General features: G+C 38.4%; 1 protein-coding gene and 1 long non-coding RNA gene across 4 annotated transcripts in view; both read left to right on the plus strand.

Annotated features, from left to right (window-relative positions):
- The window catches only part of LOC311292518 (uncharacterized protein), a 1,083,963-nt gene that overhangs the window by 630,729 nt on the left and 428,061 nt on the right, over positions 1–25,173 (plus strand). The window contains exons 4-9 of the mRNA XM_084412230.1: positions 10,030–10,137; positions 11,870–11,954; positions 12,234–12,429; positions 12,524–14,468; positions 15,118–15,282; positions 15,846–16,019. Of these exons, the coding sequence (XP_084268356.1) occupies positions 10,030–10,137; positions 11,870–11,954; positions 12,234–12,429; positions 12,524–14,468; positions 15,118–15,282; positions 15,846–16,019 (2,673 nt within the window). The remainder of the gene's footprint in view (positions 1–10,029; positions 10,138–11,869; positions 11,955–12,233; positions 12,430–12,523; positions 14,469–15,117; positions 15,283–15,845; positions 16,020–25,173) is intronic.
- LOC311292151 lies at positions 648–6,703 on the plus strand. 3 transcript variants are annotated; one of them, XR_014627676.1, is made up of 7 exons: positions 648–3,196; positions 3,578–3,613; positions 3,795–3,859; positions 4,161–4,216; positions 4,567–4,647; positions 5,075–5,185; positions 5,729–6,703. It is a non-coding gene; the product is annotated as an uncharacterized lncRNA (long non-coding RNA). The 3 variants fall into 3 exon arrangements; XR_014627674.1 differs by having other exon boundaries at positions 648–3,613; XR_014627675.1 differs by having other exon boundaries at positions 648–3,613; positions 4,607–4,647.

Here is a 25,173-nt window from a genome sequence, read left to right on the forward strand (position 1 = left end):
CTCAGTTCAACGGATTTTTTTTTTCTTTATTATATTTTTAATATTATTTAATGTTAGCCAGTTGGCGAAGAGTTCTTTGAAACGTTGTTCTTCAGTAAAGTTACTTGGCATCAAAGAAAGGTAGGCCATAAATCTTTATTTACTGCTGGATCACATTTGGCTATATAATATTCTCTACTGCATGCTTATGCTTCTCTGTAATGGACAGTCTGTATTAATATTTGTGGGCATGATTGTCGGTGGTGGTAGTTATGTTTGAGGCCTATAATAAAATTTTACCTAGTAGCATGTGTATGTGTGTGCGTCTAGCAGAGACAGCGCGCGTCAGAGAGAGCTTAAAGTGATATTGATGTTGGTCTCGGCTCGGGTTGGGGCTGAAAAATTGCAGACGTTTTCGGGCTGGGTCTAGATTAGGGCTTGAACACCACGGGCCAGGTCTCGGTCAGGGCTGGATGTTTTGCCCCGTGCAGGGCTCTAGGCAGTATGCTAGCTGGAGCCATTTACCTCCAGTCTTTGTGCTAAGCTAGGCTAGCGGTGAGTGCGTCAGACAGAGTTACAGCACGCACGGAGACGAGAAGGGTATGTATGGACTTATCTAACTCTGGGGGATACGGTGAATAAGCTAAAGTCCCAAAAAGTCGGTGTGTTCCTTTAAAGGGGTCATGAACTGGATTGTTTTATTATTTTATAATGTTGCCTGGGGTGCCCTTATAATGTTAGTATGATTTTTACATCAAAAATTGTCATAATTTATAAATAAATGCCATTTTTCCAAGCCTGATTTCAACCTCAGATTTGAACGCTCTGTTTTAAGGGGCGTGTCTGCTGTGAGACTGCTGTGATTGGCTGACATGCTTGCATATGAAATAGCTAGTATTACATGCACTCTCTCGAAAACTTTTACTAGGCTACGTTTTTACTATTACAGCTATCGAGATTAACAAATTGTGAAAAGTATAGTTTAAAGCATTATATTTAAATCTATTCCATCACATGAAAGGTTGCAGCATGATGAGCACTGACTGAGCAGATGACAGTCTGTTGATCGTGTGAATAAAGATCTTATCATTGCAAAGCAATTTTTGCACTCTCACAAATGCTTACACCAAATCACAATGCAAACACGATGTGAATACACAGTAAGAGCTTCGTTGTGTAGTGTAACAGTGTCATTATTTCATCACGAGTTTGGTAAGTGTCCAGATAAGCTCTCGCGGCTCGCGCTGTGCTGTTTGATTGACAGCTTGGGCGATTGGAAAGGGATCGTTCTTTGATCGCTTTCTGTATAATTTAATAACAGTTTAAAAAAGATTATTTTCATAATACTACGAGAAATTATGTGAAGTTGATCGTTTAGTCACTGATAGGGTTGTGCCGATGGACGATATCACGTGAGCCACCATCGTGATGCCACGCCCCCACCCTGTGAGACCAGCCCAGTCTCACGGCAGTTCGTGTTCGTGTGTACACCAGTGGTTGGGAACCTGGCTCGCGAGCCACACCTGGCTCTTAGGCAAAAATCATGTGGCTCGCAAGGTCTCTCATCCTTTACCAACGAACGATAAAAAATTTAAGACGTGCGTGTTCAGTGCTGTTCGCGAGTGTCACGAGTCACCACAGCAATCAACTAACCGCTTACGTTTCTGTGGTAACCTAACAGTTACAGCTCCTGCACTGGGATTCAAGCAGCTGCTGCTTGTTTAAGGTGATGGCGAAAATCATTTTAGAACAGCAGCGAAAATGTAAAAGTAGGCTATATAAACTTTAATATATCCTTTTATTGAAACGGGTGCTTTGCTGTGCAAAGAGACATTTCGAAACATTTCACCCGCTGGCCGCTGGTACTTTCACTTTTGCCGCAGAGACCCTTTATGTCCTATAAATGTGTCGTATTGTTGATAATCTGCGCAGATTTCAGTTGACGATTCTGTTTAAAGTTATTAATAATAAAACATGAATGAATGAGAAAGAAAAGAGCAGGATGTGCTTTATATTGAAAAGAAATATTAAAAGCGCGATAAGTCGCGAAAGAGACCTGAATTGTACTGACAGGATGCTGTGCGCGCGCTCCGAGTGCAACACAGACAAGCATAGTCTTGTCTTCGGTTGCGAGCCTAAACGGCCAAATAAACATATAAATACTTCAAAATGCCAAGCCGAGTATTCCCGTGGCATAAACACAGTAGAAGTAGCTACTCTCTCTTTCTCTTCGTGATGGTTAGAGTGATTCTGTAGCATCCCCCTAGCATTCTGGTTACTTCCCAGCAAACACAGAACGTTCCCCTAACGTTCCCGTTTGGTTCCCATTTGGTTATTTTTTTGGGAACCAAACAAGAACGTTCTGGGAACGTTCCCTGTAGGTTATTTTTAGGATCTATGTTTATAACATTAAGGGAACGTTCCCAGAACGTTCCCTGTAGGTTATTTTTAGGTCTAAATTTATAACCTAAAGAGAACGTTCTGGGAACGTTCCCTGCAGGTTGTTATTTAATAACCTAAAGAGAACCTTCCCAGAACGTTCCCTGCAGGTTATTTTTAGGTTTAATTTTTATAACCTAAAGAGAACCTTCCCAGAACGTTTCCTGCAGGTTATTTTTAGGTTTTATTTTTATAACCTAAAGAGAACCTTCCCAGAACGTTCCCTGTAGGTTATTTTTAGGTTTATTTTTTATAACCTAAAGAGAACCTTCCCAGAACGTTCCCTGTAGGTTATTTTTAGGTTTAATTTTTATAACCTAAAGAGAACCTTCCCAGAACGTTCCCTGTAGGTTATCTTTAGGTTTAATTTTTATAACCTAAAGAGAACCTTCCCAGAAAGTTTCCTTGCAGGTTTTAGGTTTTATTTTTATAACCTAAAGAGAACGTTCTGAGAACGTTCTCTGCAGGTTATTATTTTAATATCACTTATTAACAGGCAGATTCAACTGACAACGTCGTCAGTACGGTCCCCTAAGGTTATAAGATAACCAACAACGTTCAGATCTATTCGCAATAACTTTTTATTAATGATATTTTAAATTATGTTATATATTTTAATTCTATATGTTAAATGCTGCGTGACTTCGAAGTGTTTTAATGCGCATGCGCGTGATCAAACACTGGAGCACGTGCGCTGCGCGAGAGCAGATGGAAACGTCATCGACAACTGACAAACAACAAAACTCCTGTCTCTTGCTGTTGGTTTCACTGCTTTCAGGTAAGTTTAGACAACAAATTCTCACAAATAATACACACAAACGCCCCTGACACATTTCTTACGTGTAATTGACACGCTTCTGTTAAATATTTATTTTTAAAAAATGGTTTTATGTCTTTGAAAAAGTCCGTTAGCATCTACGCTAGCTAACCGTTTTCAAAAGACAACGTTAGGCCTAAGTTACGTTAAGTTGAGGTCTTATTTATGAAAGTTTGGGTTTTTAAACACATATTTAGTGTAGATAACAGTTTTTGATAGTTTTACTGGTAATTTGTCAATGGGAAGTAAGCTAATTTATTTAGGCTAACCTAAAAGAATGCACTGTATTGTTAACTTAATCAGTGACGTCACTTACCAATATTGCTTAAAATGTGATTTCAGAATAGCGAGAGAAAAAATAAAACTCTACAACAAGGGGTGAGTTATTGTTTAATCATGATGATAATTCCATATGCATTTATTTCACAATATATTATCTTAAGATTTGTATATATTTATCTTTTATGCATTTCACCTCTGTTCTAGCTTGGTTCCTTGTAATAAACCTATCACATGTAATATTTTTGGCTCTGTGACAAACAGCATGTTATGTTCCTAGATCATCATGCTGTGATGGCCTGCTGCACTCCCTGTCCAAGAAAATCTCTATGAACCATATGACTAGTAAGCAAAACCACCTCAAACATGCAGTGCACTGCTGTTCAAAGGTTTGGGGTCTGTAAGATTTATGCTTTTGAAATAAGTCTCACATTTTAAAATCATTAACCCCAAGTTTTTTCAGTGAGATTGTCCTTGTGAAGCCTGTAAGCTAAATAATCAGCTAAATAATAGGCGACTAATACAATATTATAATGGTATATGGACTAATACAATATTATATGGTCATAGTTATAATAATTCATTTAACTATTATGATAACATGATATCCTGATGATGATTACTATATTTTATTTTATTTCTTTAGGTCTGTTTTGAATTATGTTGGCCAATGAGACTGACACCATACTGTCCAACTCAAAGGTATTTATGTATTTTTTTTATTGATCAATACTGAAATTCTTTGTACTTTTAAATGCTGAATGTGGTTCAGGGGGTCGACAACTTTAGGCAGTTATTTTTCACAGATTTATTTATTTAATGTTTATTTGACAGGGACAAATGCATAGAACATTGCTTTATAAAAAATACAAAGTAGATGCCATGCATACAGGTTTATAGCCATGACTAATTTGCAACCCCTTGATATCTTGGGCAGCTGTGGCTCATACTCTTAGCCTTTAAAAATGTTTGAATTGATATCCCCAATGCAATATCAGGGGGTAAATATATCAGTAGAGTTCTTAAAGTTATGGCTTTGCTCTTGTTACCAGATGAGATAAAATCCCTATTGTTTGGCCCTGTATTCTTCAGGACAAGACCTTGATGCCATCCACAGTCAGTAGATGAAGAAGGTGAGTTTAGCCGAATTCAGTTCTCTTTCACTTTTTTTTTACAGACACGTGCACGCAAAATGAAGTCAAAATGGCGAGTTTCCTCTTGTCTTGTGTTTTAAACAGAAAGAAAACGGATGTGTGTCATTTATATTAGTTCTGCGCATTCGTCTTAAAGGGACAGCAGCCTAACGTACCCGCAGCTGTTGGTGTCGCCAACGGTGATCAAACATCAAAAGAGAAAATGACTTGTAGCTTTAGCAAAGATACATTAATTTTATAGTTATTTTATTTTTACACTGAAGACTTATTTTACATTTTGATAAATCAATTTCTGTACCTGATAAGTTAGATTTAACTGAAAAACATAATGCACTGCTTATTTCAACTGTGTTTTTCTTCTATTGTATTTATCTATGCTTGTTATCTATTGTAATTTTCTATGCAGGTTCACTCCTCTACAAAATCCCCCCAATAGGGGTTATGCGGAGCGCCCAGCGGTTGAACCGGAAAGAGGTCTAAGCATTTCCGCTTTTCACTTCTGTACACATCTGCAGCGGTAGGTGATCTCTGAGTTTACTGTTAATTTTTTTACACTAAAATTCTTACTTCTGTTTTAATTAAAATGTCACGAAGGCTAAAATATCAGAAAAGGGAACATCCGAACAGCAGTTTTTGTTGTGTGCCGGTCTGCTCTATGTCGGGGAAAATGAGTAGTACAAATAGGTTCTGTACTCATAAAGTGACGTCAACATCAGCAGTAGCATTCGCCGTCAGGCAAGTGTTATTTAAATAAACTCCTGATGTACTTACAAACTTTCCAATGCCTCGTTTAATGAGTACAGAACCTATTTGTACTACTGTAGTAGTTTGGTACCATTCTGGGCATTATTAGTGCGGTAATTTACCAGATACAAACCTGGAGCCGTTAGCGCATGCACTAAACCATACGGCTGATATCTCTAAATAAACTCTAAATTTTTCAATATCGTGCAGCCCTAATATTGAGCATATCTTAAAGTGAACCTGGAATGATAATTTGTGATACCAGATGAGATGTATGTATGATAGATTTTGAACTGTACTATTTTTTTTATTTCAGGTTCCAGCGGAAGGCATCAAGGCATCAGACGTTGGCCTGGACAGATGCACCTGTAAACTACACCGACCTTTGCTTTTGCATGGATGGCTGATTATTACCATGTTCTGTGATGGTTTCATTATAGCAAAACTGAGCACCTGTGACAGTGGAATTTGTAGGTGTAAAGTCACAGAGATTAAAAAAAAAAAAGATAGCAGTTTCAAACTTTTTTTCTCTTTCTCTCTCATAAACAACACAGCAGTTACAGGTTTTCAAACTCTTCATTGGAGGTGAGACTTATACATAAAAGGTAGAGCGAATTCGCAGGTCAGAGTTCACTAGACTTAAATATTATTTTCTCTGTTTTTTATTTGACTTCAGAGAGAGAGGCTTAATGGGTATCCTTACCCCTATATAAAACATTCCTTTTTTGATTTGTAGTCTGAAATAATAAATAGTGCAATATAAATAAATGCAATGTAGTGTTTTGAAATATATAAATTTTTCTATACACATTGATGCTGAAATATCTGAATAAATACATGATACCAGCAGCGCTCGTGCTCTCATATCTCCTACAGCTTGTGACACACAATCCCACCTCACTCTTTTCATTTGCTCCAGATGAATATTAATGCCATTACAGGGCTTGAATTTTGGCATGGGATTGTGTGTCCATGTAACACGTTGTGTGTTTTCAAATTTTCTTGTTAAATTTGCAGATGGTGTTGGGAGTTTAAATGTTTTGAGCGGTGTGAAGATTGGCACATTCATGTATATTGTATATAAATAAATACTTTTTCAACTTTTTAGCCAAAGTTATAGGCTACAGTTTGCAAAAGATAGTTTTAATTAAAATGTTTGTGCAGTTTTATTTATTGAAATATTTTCATGTTTGAAATATTAAATGTAAATTACTGTTCCTGAATACATTTTGCTAACGCTGTTTTTAATGACTTATTTTAGGTTGATAATTAAACAATGAATCAACAAAAACATGGATTGTGTGCTGATTTATTTATTTAATACAAACTGATTGATTTACTTATTAATGATAGTTTCTGTAAATTCAATTTATTGTAATAATATATTCATAGGATTCTTAAGTGTTTGAACAATAAACAATGTAGAATATGTTTGTAGACCTATAATTTGTGTACAGGCATATCAGGATGTGTAGACGTTAGGAGAACGTTCCGAGAACCTTCCGGGAACGTTCTGGGAACCTTTCGGCAACGTTCCGGGAACGTTCCCCTAACCTTCCGGGAACGTTACGAGAACCTTGCGGGAACCTTTCGGGAACGTTCTGGGAACCTTTCGGCAACGTTCCGGGAACGTTCCCCTAACCTATAGGGAACGTTCTATTAACGTAAAGAAAACTTTCCTGGCTAACCAATAGGGAACGTTCTGGGAACCAAAAACTAACGTTCCCAGAACGTTCCCAGAACGTTAAATTATTAGCTGGGTTACATGTTGCTGGCAGATCCATCTCGGGAAATTGTGATTGACTGATTTAATAAAGTTTAACCATGCTGGAATCCGAAGGAAGCTTATGCAGACTGTCTTCTTCCACAAACAGGCGCTGCACAATATTTAGTAAACAGCATGTTTATTGCTTGTAAGTAGCTCGATCCGGTTTAGCAATTATCATGTCGTCCTATGTTATTTAGCATGTTTGGGCGAATCGGTGGGCGGGGCTAAACAGGCCGTGTTGAAGTAGGCGTTGATCTTCTTTTGTGGAGGCGGGGTTTTATCCTCTTTGACGTCATAGATCCCCACTTTGAAAAACGAGTCGTTTGCTGAGCCTGATGTCTATAAAAGCTTTTATTGGACTAACAAGGTAGTTTTCAGTTCTGAAACTAACAGGATATTATTATAGTATGATGATCTCTTATATGTCAAAAGCTCAAGGAAATTTAGATTTCTCTGTTCATCACCCCTTTAATATTTAGAGTCAGTTAAACTCACTAAACAATCAGAAATGATTAAGACCATTCGGTTATTTTACATGGCAATATATTTGTCTGTAACTCACTTTATTTTATAGATAGTTTTTGCTGTTGCTGTTGTTGATGATAACTCAGCATTCTTCATTATTGTCTTGAATAAGATGTTCTTCATCTGTGTAAAATGGTGTCATTTCCAGGTGATGCTGAAGGATTGAGTGTTTTCAGAAAGCAGTGCTGATCAGTTTTCAGTGTCAGTTTAGCTGCAGTATGTCAGAGGAAAGAGGAAAGGACTCTCTCTCTCAGATGAGTCTCTCAGAGAAACACAGGTAAGACTGCGTCTGTTTTCATCAGTTTAAACTCCACTGGACTTTGTGTTTCCCTGTCAGTAACACAACTTTAAGCATTGTTTTATATTTGCACATGCTTTACACAACTTCAGTTTTTAACTTCTTAAATGAACTCTGACATTGTCTATAAAGCCCTGTTTGCTCTATAGAAAATATCACAGTTAATAATTTGTTAATAACCTTCTAGATGCTGAATTAATCCAAATAAATGACTAGTTTTTAGATCATACAATTATTGACAGACATTAGTAAATAACTATTGCAGGAATTGAGAAATTACAAGATGCCGGACAGTCTGTTTCGGGGGTGACCAGACCCTGAGAGGACAAAAGGACCTCTCTGGAGATTACCATTTGAACTGGCCCTCGTGCACCATCGAGACGAAAGTCTCACCTCCGAGTCATCTTAATCTACATCTCTTTCCCTCTCCCCTCACCCCCTCTCTCTCAGGCTCAGCTGATCACCTGAATCACCCAAGAAAATGTATAGTTTAATGTGAATGATTATCACAGAGTATTTTCATGTTTGGTACCATTTAAAATGTCACAGTGCGACTGGGATAAATTTCTCATTTCAGAATAAGTAAAACAAAAGGTAATAAGGTTTTTAAGAGTTTATGGATAACTGACACAAAAAGGAAGGTGGTCTCTCAAGCAAATGGTCACAAGAGGTGCTACCTCTGAATGCAAATTTCTATTGTTAGCACGTTTCCAAGTGAAAGGCTTGTCTATATAAGGAAATGCAGCAGGGAGATCGAGGCCTTTTCTGTAACTCAGATTCGCCCGTGAGACTGAGAGAGAGAGTAAGAGAGAGAGAGAGATCTCTCAGCCTCATGTCTATTTCTTAATGTTGGGTTTGCATCTTTTCTTTATTCCAGAGAATTTGATGTTTTGTATCGATTATCTTCGAAATGATTATGAAATTGGCATGATACATTTACCTGACATAATAAATTGTTACATTTGATTATTCTAACTGACTTTGACATTATTTTACTAAAGAGTTCAAAGGAATAGTCAAACACTCACAATTAATGATCCACAGATATCATTAAAACCTTTTCATTTATGGAGTCAGATGAAAGAACGAGAGAATAAATATTCAAATGTATTGCATTTAATCAAAAAATACTTTGCCTCGAGAAAAGGACAATAACACGTTAAGACCTTCCGCGCTGGTCGGACGCCGGGCTTTGGGCCGATCGAGCGCGAGCTTACACTATACACTTAATTTAATTCAAGTATGCTAATAAAACTGTGTCACACAGACATTTCTGCTCTCTATTTCTGTCAATAAACAAAAACTTGAAATGTTCTCATAAATTAGAGTGAAGTATTTTTTAACATGTTTAATCTCACTCATGTATATTAAAGAAATCGTTTAACTAATGTGAGCCAGTAAAATAAAATGACCTTTAACTATAAAACAGTAAATTGTGTGAGTGTGTGTATTTCTGTGGAGGATTAGATAAAGACACAGATGTGTTTCACACACAGTTGATCCTCCTTTACTAAAGTGTTTTCTCTCTCTCTCTCTCTCTCTCTCTCTCTCTGTGTCATCAGTGTAAGATCAGGCTCACATGTGTCCAGCTCTGTGTCTCTGAAGAGTGATTGGTCTAAAGGTGGAAAACCACCAAACTTCAGTGAGAAAACACCATCATCTAATGAAAGGTATTTTGTGTGTTTACATGATAGGGTTGTATTATTTGTCTACAGTGGTGTATATGATTGAACTTGACTGAATAAAACAATAAGTCTCAATAAAACTCAATTCCTGGGAACCTTATGAAACTCATTCAGTAACACAATTACACAGGCAGCCACAAAGAGACACAAATACACTATGGAAAATAGATCATGCAACTAAACATATATATATTTATCCATCCGACTGTAGTCATAAATGAACAAATGCACAGCTATACTGCATTTAATTACTATTTGCAATATTAAATCTTTTCAAATGAGACTAAAGTATCTCCTGTAGTAAAGTGTTTTTTCTCTCTCTCTGTTCTTTGTGTCATCAGTGTAAGATCAGGCTCACATGTGTCCAGCTCTGTGTCTCTGAAGAGTGATCGGTCTAAAGGTGGAAATCCACCAAACTTCAGTGAGAAAACACCATCATCTAATAAAAGGTATTTCATGAGTTTCTAATTTTTTGTCACACATTGACTGTGTTTAAAAGTTATATCAGTGAATACCAATCATGAAACATTTTTAGATCAAATATTTATCATAAATCCGATCAAATATTTATTAGAGTATTCACTAGGGGTGACCCCGAATAGTCGAAGATTCGATGCTTCGATTGGAGGAGCCTGATTCGACTACCGATCTCATGGTCGAATCTTCGCAGAGGTGTTATGAAACGAGGATCATGCCACTTTGGCTATATGAGGGCGCTCAATGTCTGATTTCACATAGAACTAGCTTTTCTGTCAATACGTTAATATCCAGCCTATTATGATAATGCTGAATATAAAAATGTGCAAAGAAAGAAGCTTTTAATAAATATTTTTTAACGTGCGTGAATAAATCCAAACACCCCGTGAGATTTAAGTTTCACTTTCAATCCGTGACCGACAGAGGAGCATCTTGGCGGCAAGGATTTAAATCTTTAACAATGTCTGGGATAAGAAAATCTAAAGTGTGGATGTACACCATCAGAAAGGATATTCTCCAAGGCTGGATTTAGCATCAGGAAAACCATGATCGCACTTCTGCCGGCCAACGTTAACAAGTTGGTTTTCCACGGGACATTCTAAAATGCTTAACGTGAAAAAAGCTTTTAAAACGCTTAAAAGTCACTTTAACGCAGTGGCTTAATGCATGTACACAGTAGGCCTACACACTTTATTAAGAAACCATACTATGTGCAGATGAACCCAGAATATGAACGCAATGCGTTCCTACTATAGTAAAGCGTTTTCATATTTTAATTTAACTATTTTAGGAGATTAAGTCATTAAATGTTTTTCACGTTAAGTGTTTTAGAATGTATTTTATCCGCGTGCACAATTTAAAAAGACTCCAACGGACGCAGACAGAGTGAAAGACTGCATTTGTTCTCTCGATCAGGTATAGGGTACAAGTGATTTCAAAACTTTCAGCCGGTTCTAATTTGATTTTTGGATGCTGTGAACATTTTTAGCTAAAAAGACTGCCACTCCAGTTTAGCATTTATTGTTGTTTCTGCAGTTAAAAAGACAAAGTTGACAATTCTGACTAACTCTAGTTATTTTAATAATTTCTTTTTTATTTTTATTTTATTTATTGATCTGTCAGGGTAATCTAATCTAACTATTTGTGGCTTGTGTTTTGAATATATGTTCCCCTGCACTTTAGGCATTTTGCACACATTTGCTCCTCATGTTGTGACTTGATTCTGATTTATTTCGTTTTGTATTTTTATGTATTAGAAAAGTATATTCTGTTCTAATTACATTTTGTAAATTAATTGTTTATTTTTTCGGTGCATCGATGTTGTGCTGTACTTAGAGCCTGCTCGCACAGCCGGTAATTTAGCCGATTTAATTTGATTTGCATGTGAAATGTAAATTCTGTCTGCAGTGTGGCCTTTCTGGAGTTATTTATGTTATTTCTTAGTTTTATTGATTCAAAATGTTTTTATACATTTTCTTCTATATCTTTGTGATTTTCTGTACATCGCGGCTTTGCAATGTTAAAGCCCCGCCCCCATTCACATGATTCGACTATTAGTCGACTATAGACAAGATTTAACGATTCTGATTCGACTATGAAAATCCATAGTCGGGGACACCCCTAGTATTCACAGCAAATGCTTATTTCTCTTTCTGTGATATTTTGCCCGGAAAATCAGTATTTATTTTATTTATTTGATTACAGGCTTCAATATGAGACATTAGACTCAGACGTTCAGACTCACAGGAACCAAGAGAATTTCAAAGACAATCTTCTAGGAATCTTACAGGTAGGAAAACACATTTTTATAAATGTTTAATATTTACAAAAAACAAATATGTTATTGAAAAACAAATTTAATTACTCTAGATCACTATTTTTCCTTTGAAGCAAGTATATATTTTTTATTTTTCTATTTGTTACAAATAACAGCTGGTTAACATGTTAGTCTTTTAACTGGATTATTTTTTTTTTTTATAGATATAATAGTTATTGAATAAATTGTGTTGACCAAATGTAGATGTAAATTTGGTTTAAATTGTGTCTTTTCTCTTACTTTTGTTTGTAGGATCTTGAGAGCAAAATAATCACATTTCTGAAGAATGAACTGGAGAAGTTTAAGAAAATATTACAAAAAGAGAACTCACAACACTTTGTGAAGGACTTTATTGAGAACAGATCCAGTATCAAAGAATCAGCTCTTGATCTCACACTACATTACCTGAGAGAGATGAAGCAAGATGAAGCTGCTGATGTTCTAGAAGGTTAGAGACTCATGATCATCTGTCTGATTGTCTCTTATAAATGTAGGAGAGAAAATGAAGACTAAAACTATCTATTTTCTGTTCCTGTGTTTAGAAGAGCTGTTCTTCATTCCTCAGCTGAAATGTGGCCTAAAGAAGAAGTATCAATGTGTGTTTGAAGGAATTGCGAAGCAAGGTGACTCCACACTTCTGAATAACATCTACACAGATCTCTATATCACTCAGGGTGGCAGTGAACAGGTCAATACTGAACATGAGGTGAGACAGATTGAAGTTGCTTCCAGGCGTCATGAAGCACAAGAGATACAGGTTGAATGCACAAATTTGTTTGAAGCTCCTGCACAAGACGAGGAGATCCGAACTGTACTGACAAAAGGAGTCGCTGGCATCGGGAAATCAGTCTCTGTGCAAAAGTTTGTTCTGGACTGGGCTGAAGGAAAAGAAAATCAAGATATCAGCTTCATATTTCCTCTTCCATTCAGAGAGATGAACTTAAAGGAGAAAGAAAAACTAAGTTTGATGGACCTTATAACTCAATTTTTCCCAGAGACAAAAGGACTGAACCTTACAAGAAGGAATCAATTCAAAGTGCTGTTCATCCTTGATGGACTGGACGAATGTCGCCTTCCTCTGAAGTTTGATTGTAACGAGACGTGGCGTGATGTGTCGTCACCAGCCTCTCTGGATGTTCTCCTAACGAACCTCATGAGGGGAAATCTGCTTCCTTCTGCTCTCATCTGGATCACCACCAGACCAGCAGCTGCCAGTAAGATTCCTCCTGACTGTATCGACCGGCTGACAGAGATACGAGGATTCAGTGACGCACAAAAGCAAGAGTACTTCAAAAAAAGATTCACTGATCAGAATCAGGCCTACACAATCATAGATCACATTAAACAATCAAAGAGTCTCTTTATCATGTGCCACATCCCAGTCTTTTGCTGGATTTCAGCCACGGTTCTCCAGAACATTCTGGAGGAGAAAAGAAATAATGATGTGAAAAACACTCAGGCTGATGAGATCTCTAAAACACTGCAGGAATCAAACATTGAAGACACTCCCAAGACCCTGACACAAATGTACACACACTTTCTCTGCTTTCAGATCCAGCAGAGCCGCCGAAAGTATGATGGAGAATACACACCAGATGTTTCCTGGGATAAAGACGCCATCCTTTCACTGGGGAAACTGGCATTTCATCAGCTGGAAAGAAACAACCTGATCTTCTATGACACAGACCTGGAAGCCTGTGGTATTGACGTCTATAAGGCATCAGTGTACTCAGGCATGTGTACCCAGATCTTTAAGGAGGAAACAGGGATCGTTCTTGGTACCATGTACTGCTTTGTTCACTTGAGCATTCAAGAGTTTATTGCAGCCCTTTATGCACATCTGTTTCTAGACATCAACAAGACAAGTGTGTTTGATCATGAGTCTACAGAACAGGAAAACAGAAATGAAACCATGATTGATTTTCTCAAGACTGCAGTGGACAAGGCGCTCGAGAGTGACAATGGACACCTGGACCTTTTCCTTCGCTTCCTCCTCGGTCTGTCACTCCAGTCCAATCGACGACTCTTACGAGGTCTGTTGACACAGCAAGACGACAAGGCGCTCCAGAGGGACAATGGACACCTGGACATTTTCCGTCGCTTCCGTCTCGGTCTGTCACTCCAGTCCAATCGACGACCCTTACGAGGTTTGTTGACACAGCAAGACGGCAATGACCAGAGCAACAAGGAAATAGTTCAGTACATCAAGCAGAAACTAGAAGATGATCTTCCTGCAGAGAGATCCATCAATCTGTTCTACTGTCTGAATGAACTGAACGACCAAACTCTGGTGAAAGAGATTCAAACCCACCTTAGCAAAGGAAGTCTCTCATCTGGTGACCTTTCACCTGCCCAGTGGTCTGCTTTAGTCTTTGTGTTGTTGACATCAGAGGAAGAGCTGGAGGAGTTTGAGCTTCAGAAATTCAAGAAATCAGACGAGTGTCTCATTAGATTATCGGCAGTCATCAAAACCTCCAGAAGAGCTCTGTAAGTCTTTTAATATATTTTGTCATGTTTTGCTCTCATCTGAAAATGTCTTCATCTACATTACTCTATAGTGATTCCTCATCATGAACATGAACTTATCCCTGTAAAGCCTGAGATATATGAAATAATAGTCAGATTTTTATTTTATTTTATTTTTTTAGTGGAGACAGTTTATCAAACCTTTAGAAAAAATATAAAATACCTTGTAAAAATGTTTGCATGTTTTACATCATATGATACACCAGACTGTTATGACTTATATAGAATTATATATTAGCTCATACTCATACTTAAGGGGAAAAAAGTATATATTTTATTCATATACCCAAACTGGGGGAAAGAATGCTATTTGGTACATATGTTATTTATATTGCCAAAATGAAAGATGAAATCTTTCTGAAATTCTGAAAGGTTATAATATAAAACATTGATATTTTTATAAAACAGGCTATGCATACATTATACATTACTAATACATTATCGGTTGTTACTGTATCTCCCAATAATTTGATATTTTAAATGCTTAGTTTATGTAAAAAGTGTTTATGTAAAAATATTATAATGGAAAATATATTTAATATTTATTTTTTGAAAAAAAGTATTGAATGTGCTCCATCTAATTCTGTGATGTGATTTATTTCCCTTGTAGGTTAAATGATTGTAACTTAACAGACAAAAGCTGTTCAGCTCTGGCTGCAGTTCTTGGATCGGACACCAATCTGAAAGAGCTGAACATGAACAATAATAATCTGCAGGATTCAGGAGTGAAGCTGCTCTGCACTGGGCTGAAGAAGTGTAAATTAGAGATACTGAGGTAAGTTGAGCCACAGGAGTCACATGACGAGAGTGAGGCTCGATGACTAACAGAGCGATGCTTGAGACAACAGCGCAAGAGAAATTCTTGGTTACTAATGTACGCCTCATTCCCTAATAGAGGAAACAGAGACATTATGTTAAAGACTGACAAATGGGGTCAGTTCCAATCACCTCTGAGTTCTAGAAAAATGGCCAGTGGAATTTGCATGCCCAGCAACTCCCCCGTACATACGGCTGTATAAGATGGCGGCACACATCCACTCATTCAGGTTTATGCTGAGGAGCCGAGACAGGGTCCCGGCCATTCAGTGGGATAGTTCAGGGTTGTGGCAGGAGAAAAAAATATTGGAAACTAGCGAACATATCATAGGGAAACTGCTATTTATGCTGAAGCGCCACGTGGGTAATCGCTGCACTTATCCATGCAATACGCCAGTGAAACACCACTGAATGTGCCGTAGACCACCAGAAAGAGGGGCTTCCTTATTGTAGAGGCGACTGGAAGAGCGATTGTTCAGGTTTAACTGATTAATCAGCTGAATGTTTTTCTCTCTGTTCTAGACTCTCTAACTGCAGAGTGACAGAAGAAGGTTATAAAGCTCTGGCTTCAGCTCTGAGATCAAACCCTTCACACCTGATAGAGCTGGATCTCACAGGAAATGATCCTGGACAATCAGGAGTGAAGGAGCTCAGTGATTTACTGCAGGATCCAGACTGTCAACTGAAGACACTGAGGTGACACAGGATGAAATAATTAACTAAATTAGCTCTATGCAGGCTAAATATTCATAAATAATATATTATTTTAGTTATACAATAAGCTGGACAATTTGTTGCATCAAGATCAGATCAAATGCTATGGGCTCTGTCATGATGATGATAACCGTCAACACAGTTTAGTTGTGATACGAGCTACAGGTCAAGTAGACATTATGGGTCAGTATATGTGCTGATATTCTGGAGTATGTTATACCTTGAAAATTAACATGGACAATTTTGTTTTTGTGCACACTTGTCATAAAAAATTCTAGATAACCTTTTCACTAGTTTGCCTGCCCATTCAGCCTTAAAGATTAATAGTAAACTAACTTGGCTTGCCGTCCTTGGAGGAGGCTCGAAAAAGTATTGCTAAGACAGCAAGCTGGGCAATAAACCGTGAATGGTTTGGCAATATAGGTAGAAAAGACTTAAGACATTAAGCCCTCTCCCCTCAAAGATGAGTAGAATATTTCGCTGAAGTCACTATGGAGAAATATACAGTGGCTCATGGGGTGAATCTCTTGTGGAAGCTAAGAAAAAACGAAGGGGCTCCTGCGGGGAGCAGGGGTAGAAATCACTGATGCGGCAGTGAAAAGAATGGAGGTTATTGTGAGCGGAGTGAGAAATCATTGTTGTGCCAGTTAGAAATATAATTTTCTTTGAAAGTTGGTGCGAAATTGCTGTTGCGGCAGCAAGATACATTTTTATTATGAAAGCTGGTGTAGGAGCTGTGGCTGAAATCACTGCTGCGGCAGTGAGAAACAAAGTTCAATCTGAAAGCTGGTGTGAGACCACTTGCTGAAATCACTACTGTGGTAATGAGAGAAAAATACTTTGAAAGCTGGTGTGAGACCAGTTGCTGAAATCACTACTGTGGTAATGAGAAAAAAGTACTCTGAAAGCTGGTGTGAGAGCTGTGGCTGGAATCACTGTTGTGGCAGTGATAAATGAAGTTTACTCTGAAAGCTGGCATGAGACCAGTTGCCAACATCACTACTGCGGTAATGAGAGAGATGTACTCAGGGCCATCGCCAGAACATATAGAATGGGGGGCATTTCATTTTCATGGGGGAGGGCACACTTTTTTATGATCACCAGAACAGACATTCACCAAAACAATAACATCCTGTATTTAGCCTAATAAAACAGAAATAGACCTAGTTCTATATTATAACAACACCAGAACACAAAGTAAGATGTAACATTTTTTTTATTTTAAAAATACATTTTCTAATCATAGGCAGAGGGTGAACCAACACCATGAGGATATGCGATTCCCCTTTAAAAACATTTACCATTTACAGGATTTGGCATGGCAGAAAACTTGCATAGAGCGCTCATTTTATAATAATAAAGCGGTTATACAATTTCATTGCGATTTCACAAAGTTCCATTATTATCAGTTAAGCTGATGCACAACGAATGTCTTACTGCTTATTATAACGAGAGGATTGCCAATATTCTTTATTACGGAGAGAACTGATCCTAGACCAGCATTTACGGACAGCTTTTCCTTCTAAAAGCAAGCAGAATCATATGGAAGCTTGTTTCCACCACAGAATAAAAATAAATAAAAGATAATTGCGACTTTTTATCTCACAATTCTGGAAAAAAAAATGCACTCATTTGCGAGTTTATCTCACAATTCTATTATACATGCAATTACGACTGTATATCACACAACTCTTAACTTTATTAGGGATGGGCATTTCAAGCAAAAATAATATTCGATGATTGCTGGGAATTATTCGATTATTACTCAAAAATCGCACCCCTGCCCCACATGCTCACTGGTAAAACGTGTTCGCTCAAATACCGATCCCACATTAAATTTCTCTGTACTTTAATAGGCTATACGTGTTGTCTAGTTTCTAGTTTCAAATTTATGTTTAAATATATAATGTTATTTTTAAATTTCATCTATGTTGATTATATGAAAAAGGAACAGTATGAGTAAGATAGGATCATAAGATGCGCAATATATCGGGAGACATATTGAGTGAGTCAGACATGATTTTGACCACTTCATTAAGTTTTGTTTTGTAGAAAACCTTTCTTTAAAGTAAATTTCGTTTTGTATAAATTGTATCTTAATTTTAGTCAGTGTTTCATCAACAAATTGCCTGGATTTAAAAAATAAAAAGCAAATATAGCCGACATCAGGACATGGAAGCGCCAGAGCGATCACTAGAGTTGCCCGTGAACTGGAGCTCGTATTATAAATGAATCGCAACTCAGAGTAGTATAGGCTACTTGCCTCACAGACATGATGAGAAATATATATATAGAAAGCTTGAAATGTTTAAATCAAACAAAACAATTCAAAATGAAAAGAAACAGTTGGCTATACTCTCTGCTTATGTAATCCGTATCGTATGAAATGTGCATTTCTCTCTAGAGGCGCGTTCACTACTGTGAACATGGCAAGTCAGCATCGTCAACCGACACTGACACAGAAAACACTAGTTTATTAATAAACTATTAAAATGTCTCCTTGCTATATTTGTCACATTCATAATCATTACTTTTGCCGGTTCTTTGTGACAGTTTTTTAGTGTGTAATTGGCAGCGACGTCGCCCACTGGTTACATGAACGCGTCACCACCTCATCATTAAGTCCGTGGCCAGGGGTTAGCCTTGCCTGTTGCAGCTCCGACTGATTTCCGATTCATAACACTGGAGACAATTTAAACTTACCATTGTCGATATTAGTGCTCCTGTGAGCTAAATAACCTACTGCTGAAGACATCATGGCCAAATCCACTGAATTAAGGTTATTTGCTCTCAATAGTAAATTCACTGAATGACCATGATGATTAGGGGGGCACTTTGTGTCATCACAATGCCCCCCCTTGGCGACGGGCCTGGATGTACCCTGAAAGCTGGCGTGAGAGCGGTGGCTGAAATCACTGCTGCGGCAGTGAGAAACGAAGTTTACTCTGAAAGCTGGTGTTAGACCAGTAGGTGAAATCACTACTGCGGTAATGAGAGAAATATATTTTGATAAGGGGAGAAAGCACTGCTGCATAAATGAAAGTTTAACTGGAGAACCTGAAGGGAAACCCATGCTAGGTGGGCTCGCAGCACTTGAACGGAGATAGGCTGACGGAGCTATAGGGTGGAGGGGGAAAATAAATTCTGCAATTGCATAGGTAAGGAGGAGTGCAGGTGGAATTGATTGATTAATGAACACGTGCGCAGCAGCTACATTGCTGAATGGGTAATTGGTGAGCTTGTCTGTGTCATTAGTTTGAAATTGTCTGTCTGGAGAGCATCTTGAAAGAATGTTTTTTAAAGAGATGGGAGTATTATTGTCGTCAACGAAGAGGGGATCAGCAGGAAATAAAATTCTGGAACTTTTGTGAGCTGAAAATAAGGAAACAGACTGTTAGGTTGGAGGGGTGTGGGTAAATTAACAATATTGAATGGTTGCTCATTAACTGATCCGTTTTGCAATGCTTGAAATTAAAGTGGATAGTGTCTCTGTATAGTACTTAAAGATTGGAGAAAGACTAAATGGATCTGCGGATCAAATTTTAGAACTGCAAGTAGATTCTGCGCATCTGAGAAATCAGAAGAATGTGAGGATGAATAGAGTGTTGATTGTTCTGGTGGTGTTTTCTTAGTGACTACCTGAACAGAGGAGAAATAATCAGTTTGCTTAACACTGTACTATCTTACACCTGGCGCACTGCAGCGGCAAGCGCGATGCAAGTGTTTTTTGGTAGTTTCAGTCCGACGCAGTTGTCATTTTTCACGTCCTGCGCCACATTGTTTAAATAGCAAATGCATTTGCGCCCATTTGTTTGCCCATGGGCGTGCTGGTCTGAGAACAAGGTGTGTTCGGGCGCATTGTTGGCGCGTTGCTATTTTGAGGCAACAGAAATAGACTCATCATTGACCAACTGAAACCTGGAAAGTCAATGGCACAATATTATTATGTTTTATTTAAAGAGCGCGTTAGTAATGTGTGCGCCTATAGGCGGGTCCACAACGTGTGTACATTCTGCTTATGTCTACATATCTGCCTGTGTTTACACAGGGGTGCACAGCAGCACACAAATATGCCAAATATTAAAATGAAAAGGATTACAATGTAAAAGATTATTATTGTGTACATAAAGATATGGTGGAATCCGTTTTTTTCCGTAGATCATAGGTCTTCAACCCTGCTCCTGGAGGCCCACTGTCCTGTAGAGTTTCGCTCCAACCCTAATCAAACACCTGAACCAGGCTCAACCAGCTAATCAAGGACCTCTGCCGTAGATGGTCTGCTTGCACACTTTTAACTCGCACACGAGCAGTTCCGTTTGTGCTCTGGAGACGGCTTTGGTCTTTCCACTATCAAATTCCATCATGTAAATAGCGAATCTGCCATGGCGCGAGCGCAACTGGTATTTAAGGGGAATGGGAGATGAGACTCTGATTGGTTTAATGCACGCAAATCCCAGAACACACCCATTACTCATTAAGAGAATAGGGACAACCCTTTTAGACCATGTGCCTGGCGCGCCGACCATTGTTCCCGTCGTTAAACTAACAAAAGTGGATTCGGACACGCCCTAAGTGAACTTGCGCCCTACGCTTTAGGCCATGCGCTTAGATAGTTCAAATAGGGCCCTACGAGTGACGAAAATCTAAAGGGATGGGTTTAGATATTTGGATGCTTTTGATAAGGAGGGAATTCGTCGGCTCTTAATAGCTGGGCACTGTTGACAAAAATTAGTTTGTGGATAAATGGGTATGATTGAGAGGAAGATTTACTCGGATGTCAGGTCCACGTAGAGGCACTGGCGTGCATGACGGGCCTGTATATGGAGCTAATTTCCTAAATCTCTGAAAGGCAGAATTTGAAAGAGAGCAATTTGGATTTTATATCCTGCTATATGTTCTCCTTTATTTATGAAATAATTGCAAGCATAAGACCAGATTAGCCGTCTGAGGAGTTGCATTAGTTCGGAGGAACTTGTTCTGCATTTGTTGATGCAATAGACTGCAGTGGAGTTATTGCAATAGAAGAGAATGCTTTTGAAGGCCCATTCTTTATCCCACAGAGTAGCGGCCATGATAAGCGGAGGGAGACATCTCTGCTGCGGCAGTGAAGTAACACGGTTTAATCGAAAAGACTGCACGTTTCGGTAATGTAACAGTTAAGATTTGACGATTTTGACGAAGGCCATTTATGAACCTTTCAAAGCATTAGATGTTGTACTGTTGCTGTCTGTCTTGTTAAATTTGTTTTATTATGACCGCCGCTAGCGTAGCTAGCGAAAGCGGTCATATAGGGATTGTCAAAAGTGTTTTTTTTTTTTTTTTTTTTTTTGGTCATCTACTGAATTTTTCGTCAACGATACCAGGGACACCGAAACTTTTAGTATGAAACTTTTAGTATGAAACTTTTACGGAAAAATTTCGTTTGGTCCCCGGGGGCCACTCCCCCCCCGCGGTGGGCCCCCCAAACCCAAATAATTAAGTTTTTCCTAAATAACTACCTGAACCGTGGCACCGAGGATGAAGAAATTTTTATGGTATGTTGCTCTTAAGGGCCCACATCAACCTAGCCCATAATCGAATGTCAAAGGTTTTTTTTTTTTTTTTTTTTGTCATCTACTGAATTTTTTCGTCAACGATACCAGGGACACCGAAACACCGGGGAACATGAAATTTGGTGGGCATGTAGCCCCACTAGACTTTTACGGAAAAATTTTGTTTGGTCCCCGGGGGCACTGGGCCCCCCCAAACCCCAAAAATGCAGTTTTTCCTAAATAACTACCTGAACCGTGGCACCGAGGATGAAGAAATTTTTATGGTATGTTGCTCTTAAGGGCCCACATCAACCTAGCCCATAATCACTCATTTGTGATTTGCGCCCCTCCCATAAAAAATGAAAATGCAATATTATTCTGCTTTAATTGCCCCTATCTTCAGTTGAGATGTTCAGAACTGCACCATATTTCATGTGTATGATTAACTTGACATCCTCTGGGGGTATGCTAAGTTTCGTAAAATTTCATCCATGGGGGGGTATAAAATAAATTCATTTATGTGCACATTTAGTGACTGTACACTCATCGGCCTGTAGATGGTGGTGTTGAGCGAAGGGTTGCTGGTTTAGGATGATACTGTCACTAAGGTTGCCAACTGTCCCGAATTAGGCGGGACGTCCCGTATTTTGGGCCTAATTTATTTGTCCCGTGCGTGACCTCCCGTGTCCCGTTTTTTGACAAGCTGATAAACCACTGACTGATACAACAGCAACAGCAGCAGTGCTGACCACGACACTTGAGAATGATCACCGACACCTGTCATCATCCAATCACAGCTTTTTTTAATCACTGTTTTGAGACAAATCATTGTTTGATTTGCGAACATCCTCTGCCGTCTGGTCGCTTCCGCTTCAAGCCGGACTCGTCTCGCGCTAACGGTAATTTCCTTTCACTGTCCACGTTTTGATTTCGGCTAATCAATTTTGGCGAATGCAAACAACGTGATTATTGTTCATGAGTCTAACATCCAGCCACGCAAGAAAACATGTAATCTACCTGAGGGAATAATATGCTCAAAAAACATTTCTGATTATTATTAATGTTTTAAAGCTTTTAGAAAGTACATAGAAAGCTTTTGTAACATTATCTTAACTGTCACTTTTGATTAATGTAATGCATCCTTGCTGAATAAAAGTAGGCAATTACTTTCTTTATTTTTTTTCCCAAAAAATAATCTTACTAACCCCAAACTTTTGAACTGTAAGCCTAGTGTATAATGTTAAAAAAGCTTTCTATTTTAGATAAATGCTGTTATTTTGAACTATGGTTTGTTTGTAATGTGACTTTTTTCATGTATGACATTAAAATTATTTTTAGAATTAAATACATAAATAGGTTAAGCAATACAAATGTGTTTATGTCTGATAACCTTTTAAACACAAACTTAACTGCAGACACTGAAATGACGTACACTGTGTGATACAGTACAAATATTTTGAGTGTCCCTCATTGTCCTATAAATAACCACGATTGTCCCGCATTTTCCTTTTCTGAAGTTGGCAACCCTAACTGTCACACACACACACATGCAGGAATACAAACAAACGCAAGCATGCACACACACTGACATCCACACGCACAGACACACACCCATACACACACATACAAATCCACATGCACAGACACACACACATAAACACACACGCGCACACACATGTACGCACGCATACATACACGCACAGACACACACACACACAGACACACACATACACACAGACAGACATGCACATACTACTACTTTTTTTAGGTATATACATAAACACGCAATACAGCCAAATTGCTCCACGTCATTTATTTTTGTGGAAAGCCAGTGCAGGCCTGAGCGGCGGTCATATTTTGTACCGCCATGCGGTACATCTAGTTATAAATAAGCATGCTAGCGGTGTAGGTACGGCATAATGAAGAAATCTTTTTTAGATTCTTATCATGAGGCGAAGTTTGTAGCATCGCATCATGTGGCCAGCTTGTATGGCAGATGCCGTTTACTTAGCCCAAACTGAGCAGTTCATCTTCAGAAATAGGAAGATGTGGTAGCAATGACTTGCTTTTGCTGTTTTTGTATTAACATTTCAAAAGGAGAAATCACGAATTAGTATTATTAGTCACATTTGTTTTGGAGTTAATAAATAGGTGGATACACTCGGAACAAAGCATGTAAATGAAGTATACAGGTTTAGGAACCCGCCCTAGACTCTAGAGTGTTACCAATCCTAATCCAATCAGCATAACTATTCAAACGCATAGATGATAATCCAATCAGCCTAACTATGCAACAACCGGGGCTGGGGCTCGGGCTCCAAGAGCCATTAAAGACAAAAGGAGAGTCTCCGAAATCTGACTCATTTAACTTACAATAGAGAAAAACAGGTCAGGCAGGAATCTCTTGCTGGAAACTCTGTTTAACAGCTGATATAATCATCAGTTATACCTCAAATGCTAAATTCAAGGCAAGGCAAGGCAAGTTTATTTATATAGCACATTTCATACACAATGGCAATTCAAAGTGCTTTACATAGAAGAAATTAAAATAATAAAAAATTAAAACAGTTTAAAAAAAAAAAAAAAAAAAAAACAGTACAGTACAAACAGTCGGACGAACAGCGGCACAGTGCTCATTCAGTAAATGCATAGCTAAACATGTGTTTTGAGTCTGAATTTGAAAGTGACTACTGTAGGAGCACATCTGATCTCCTCTGGAAGCTGGTTCCAGCTGCGGCTGGCATAATAGCTAAATGCAGACTCGCCATGTTTAGAGTGAACCCTTGGTATTTCTAGCTGATATGATCCTAATGATCTGAGTGATCTGTTGGGCTTATATTCAGTGAGCATATCTGCAATGTATTGAGGTCCTAGGCCATTGAAAGATTTATATACCAGTAATAATACTTTAAAATCAATCCTAAATCTAACTGGGAGCCAGTGTAAAGACCTGAGGACTGGTGTGATATGTTCATATTTTCTGGTTCTGCTCAGAATCCTGGCGGCAGCGTTCTGTATGAGCTGACACTGTCTTATGGTCTTTTTGGGAAGGCCAGTGAGGAGTCCATTACAATAATCCACCCTGCTGGTGATGAAAGCATGCACAAGTTTCTCTAAGTCTTGTCTGGATACAAAGCATCTAATTCTTGCAATATTTTTCAGATGATAGTATGCTGATTTAGTTATTGCTTTGACATGACTACTGAAACTAAGGTCTGACTCTAGTGTCACACCAAGATTCCTGACTTGATGTTTAGTTGTTTGACCCCTAGAGTGAAGGTATGCGTTCACCTTGAGAACTTCATCTTTGTTTCCAAACGCAATGACTTCAGTTTTGTCTTTGTTTAACTGAAGAAAGTTTTGACACATCCAACTGTTTACTTCATCGATGCATTGGGACAGGGAGTCAATGGGGCTGTAGTCGTTAGGTGATAGGGCTAAGTAGAGCTGTGTGTCGTCTGCATAGCTGTGGTAAGAGATTTGGTTCTTTCTCATTATTTGGCTCATTGGGAGCATATACAGGTTGAACAGGAGTGGCGCAAGAATTGAGCCTTGAGGGACTCCGCATGTCATGGATGTCCACTCAGACTTATGGTCTCCTATAC

Source organism: Rutilus rutilus (genome assembly GCF_951802725.1).
Source record: "Rutilus rutilus genome assembly, chromosome: 6".
In the NCBI taxonomy this organism is placed as follows: domain Eukaryota; kingdom Metazoa; phylum Chordata; class Actinopteri; order Cypriniformes; family Leuciscidae; genus Rutilus; species Rutilus rutilus.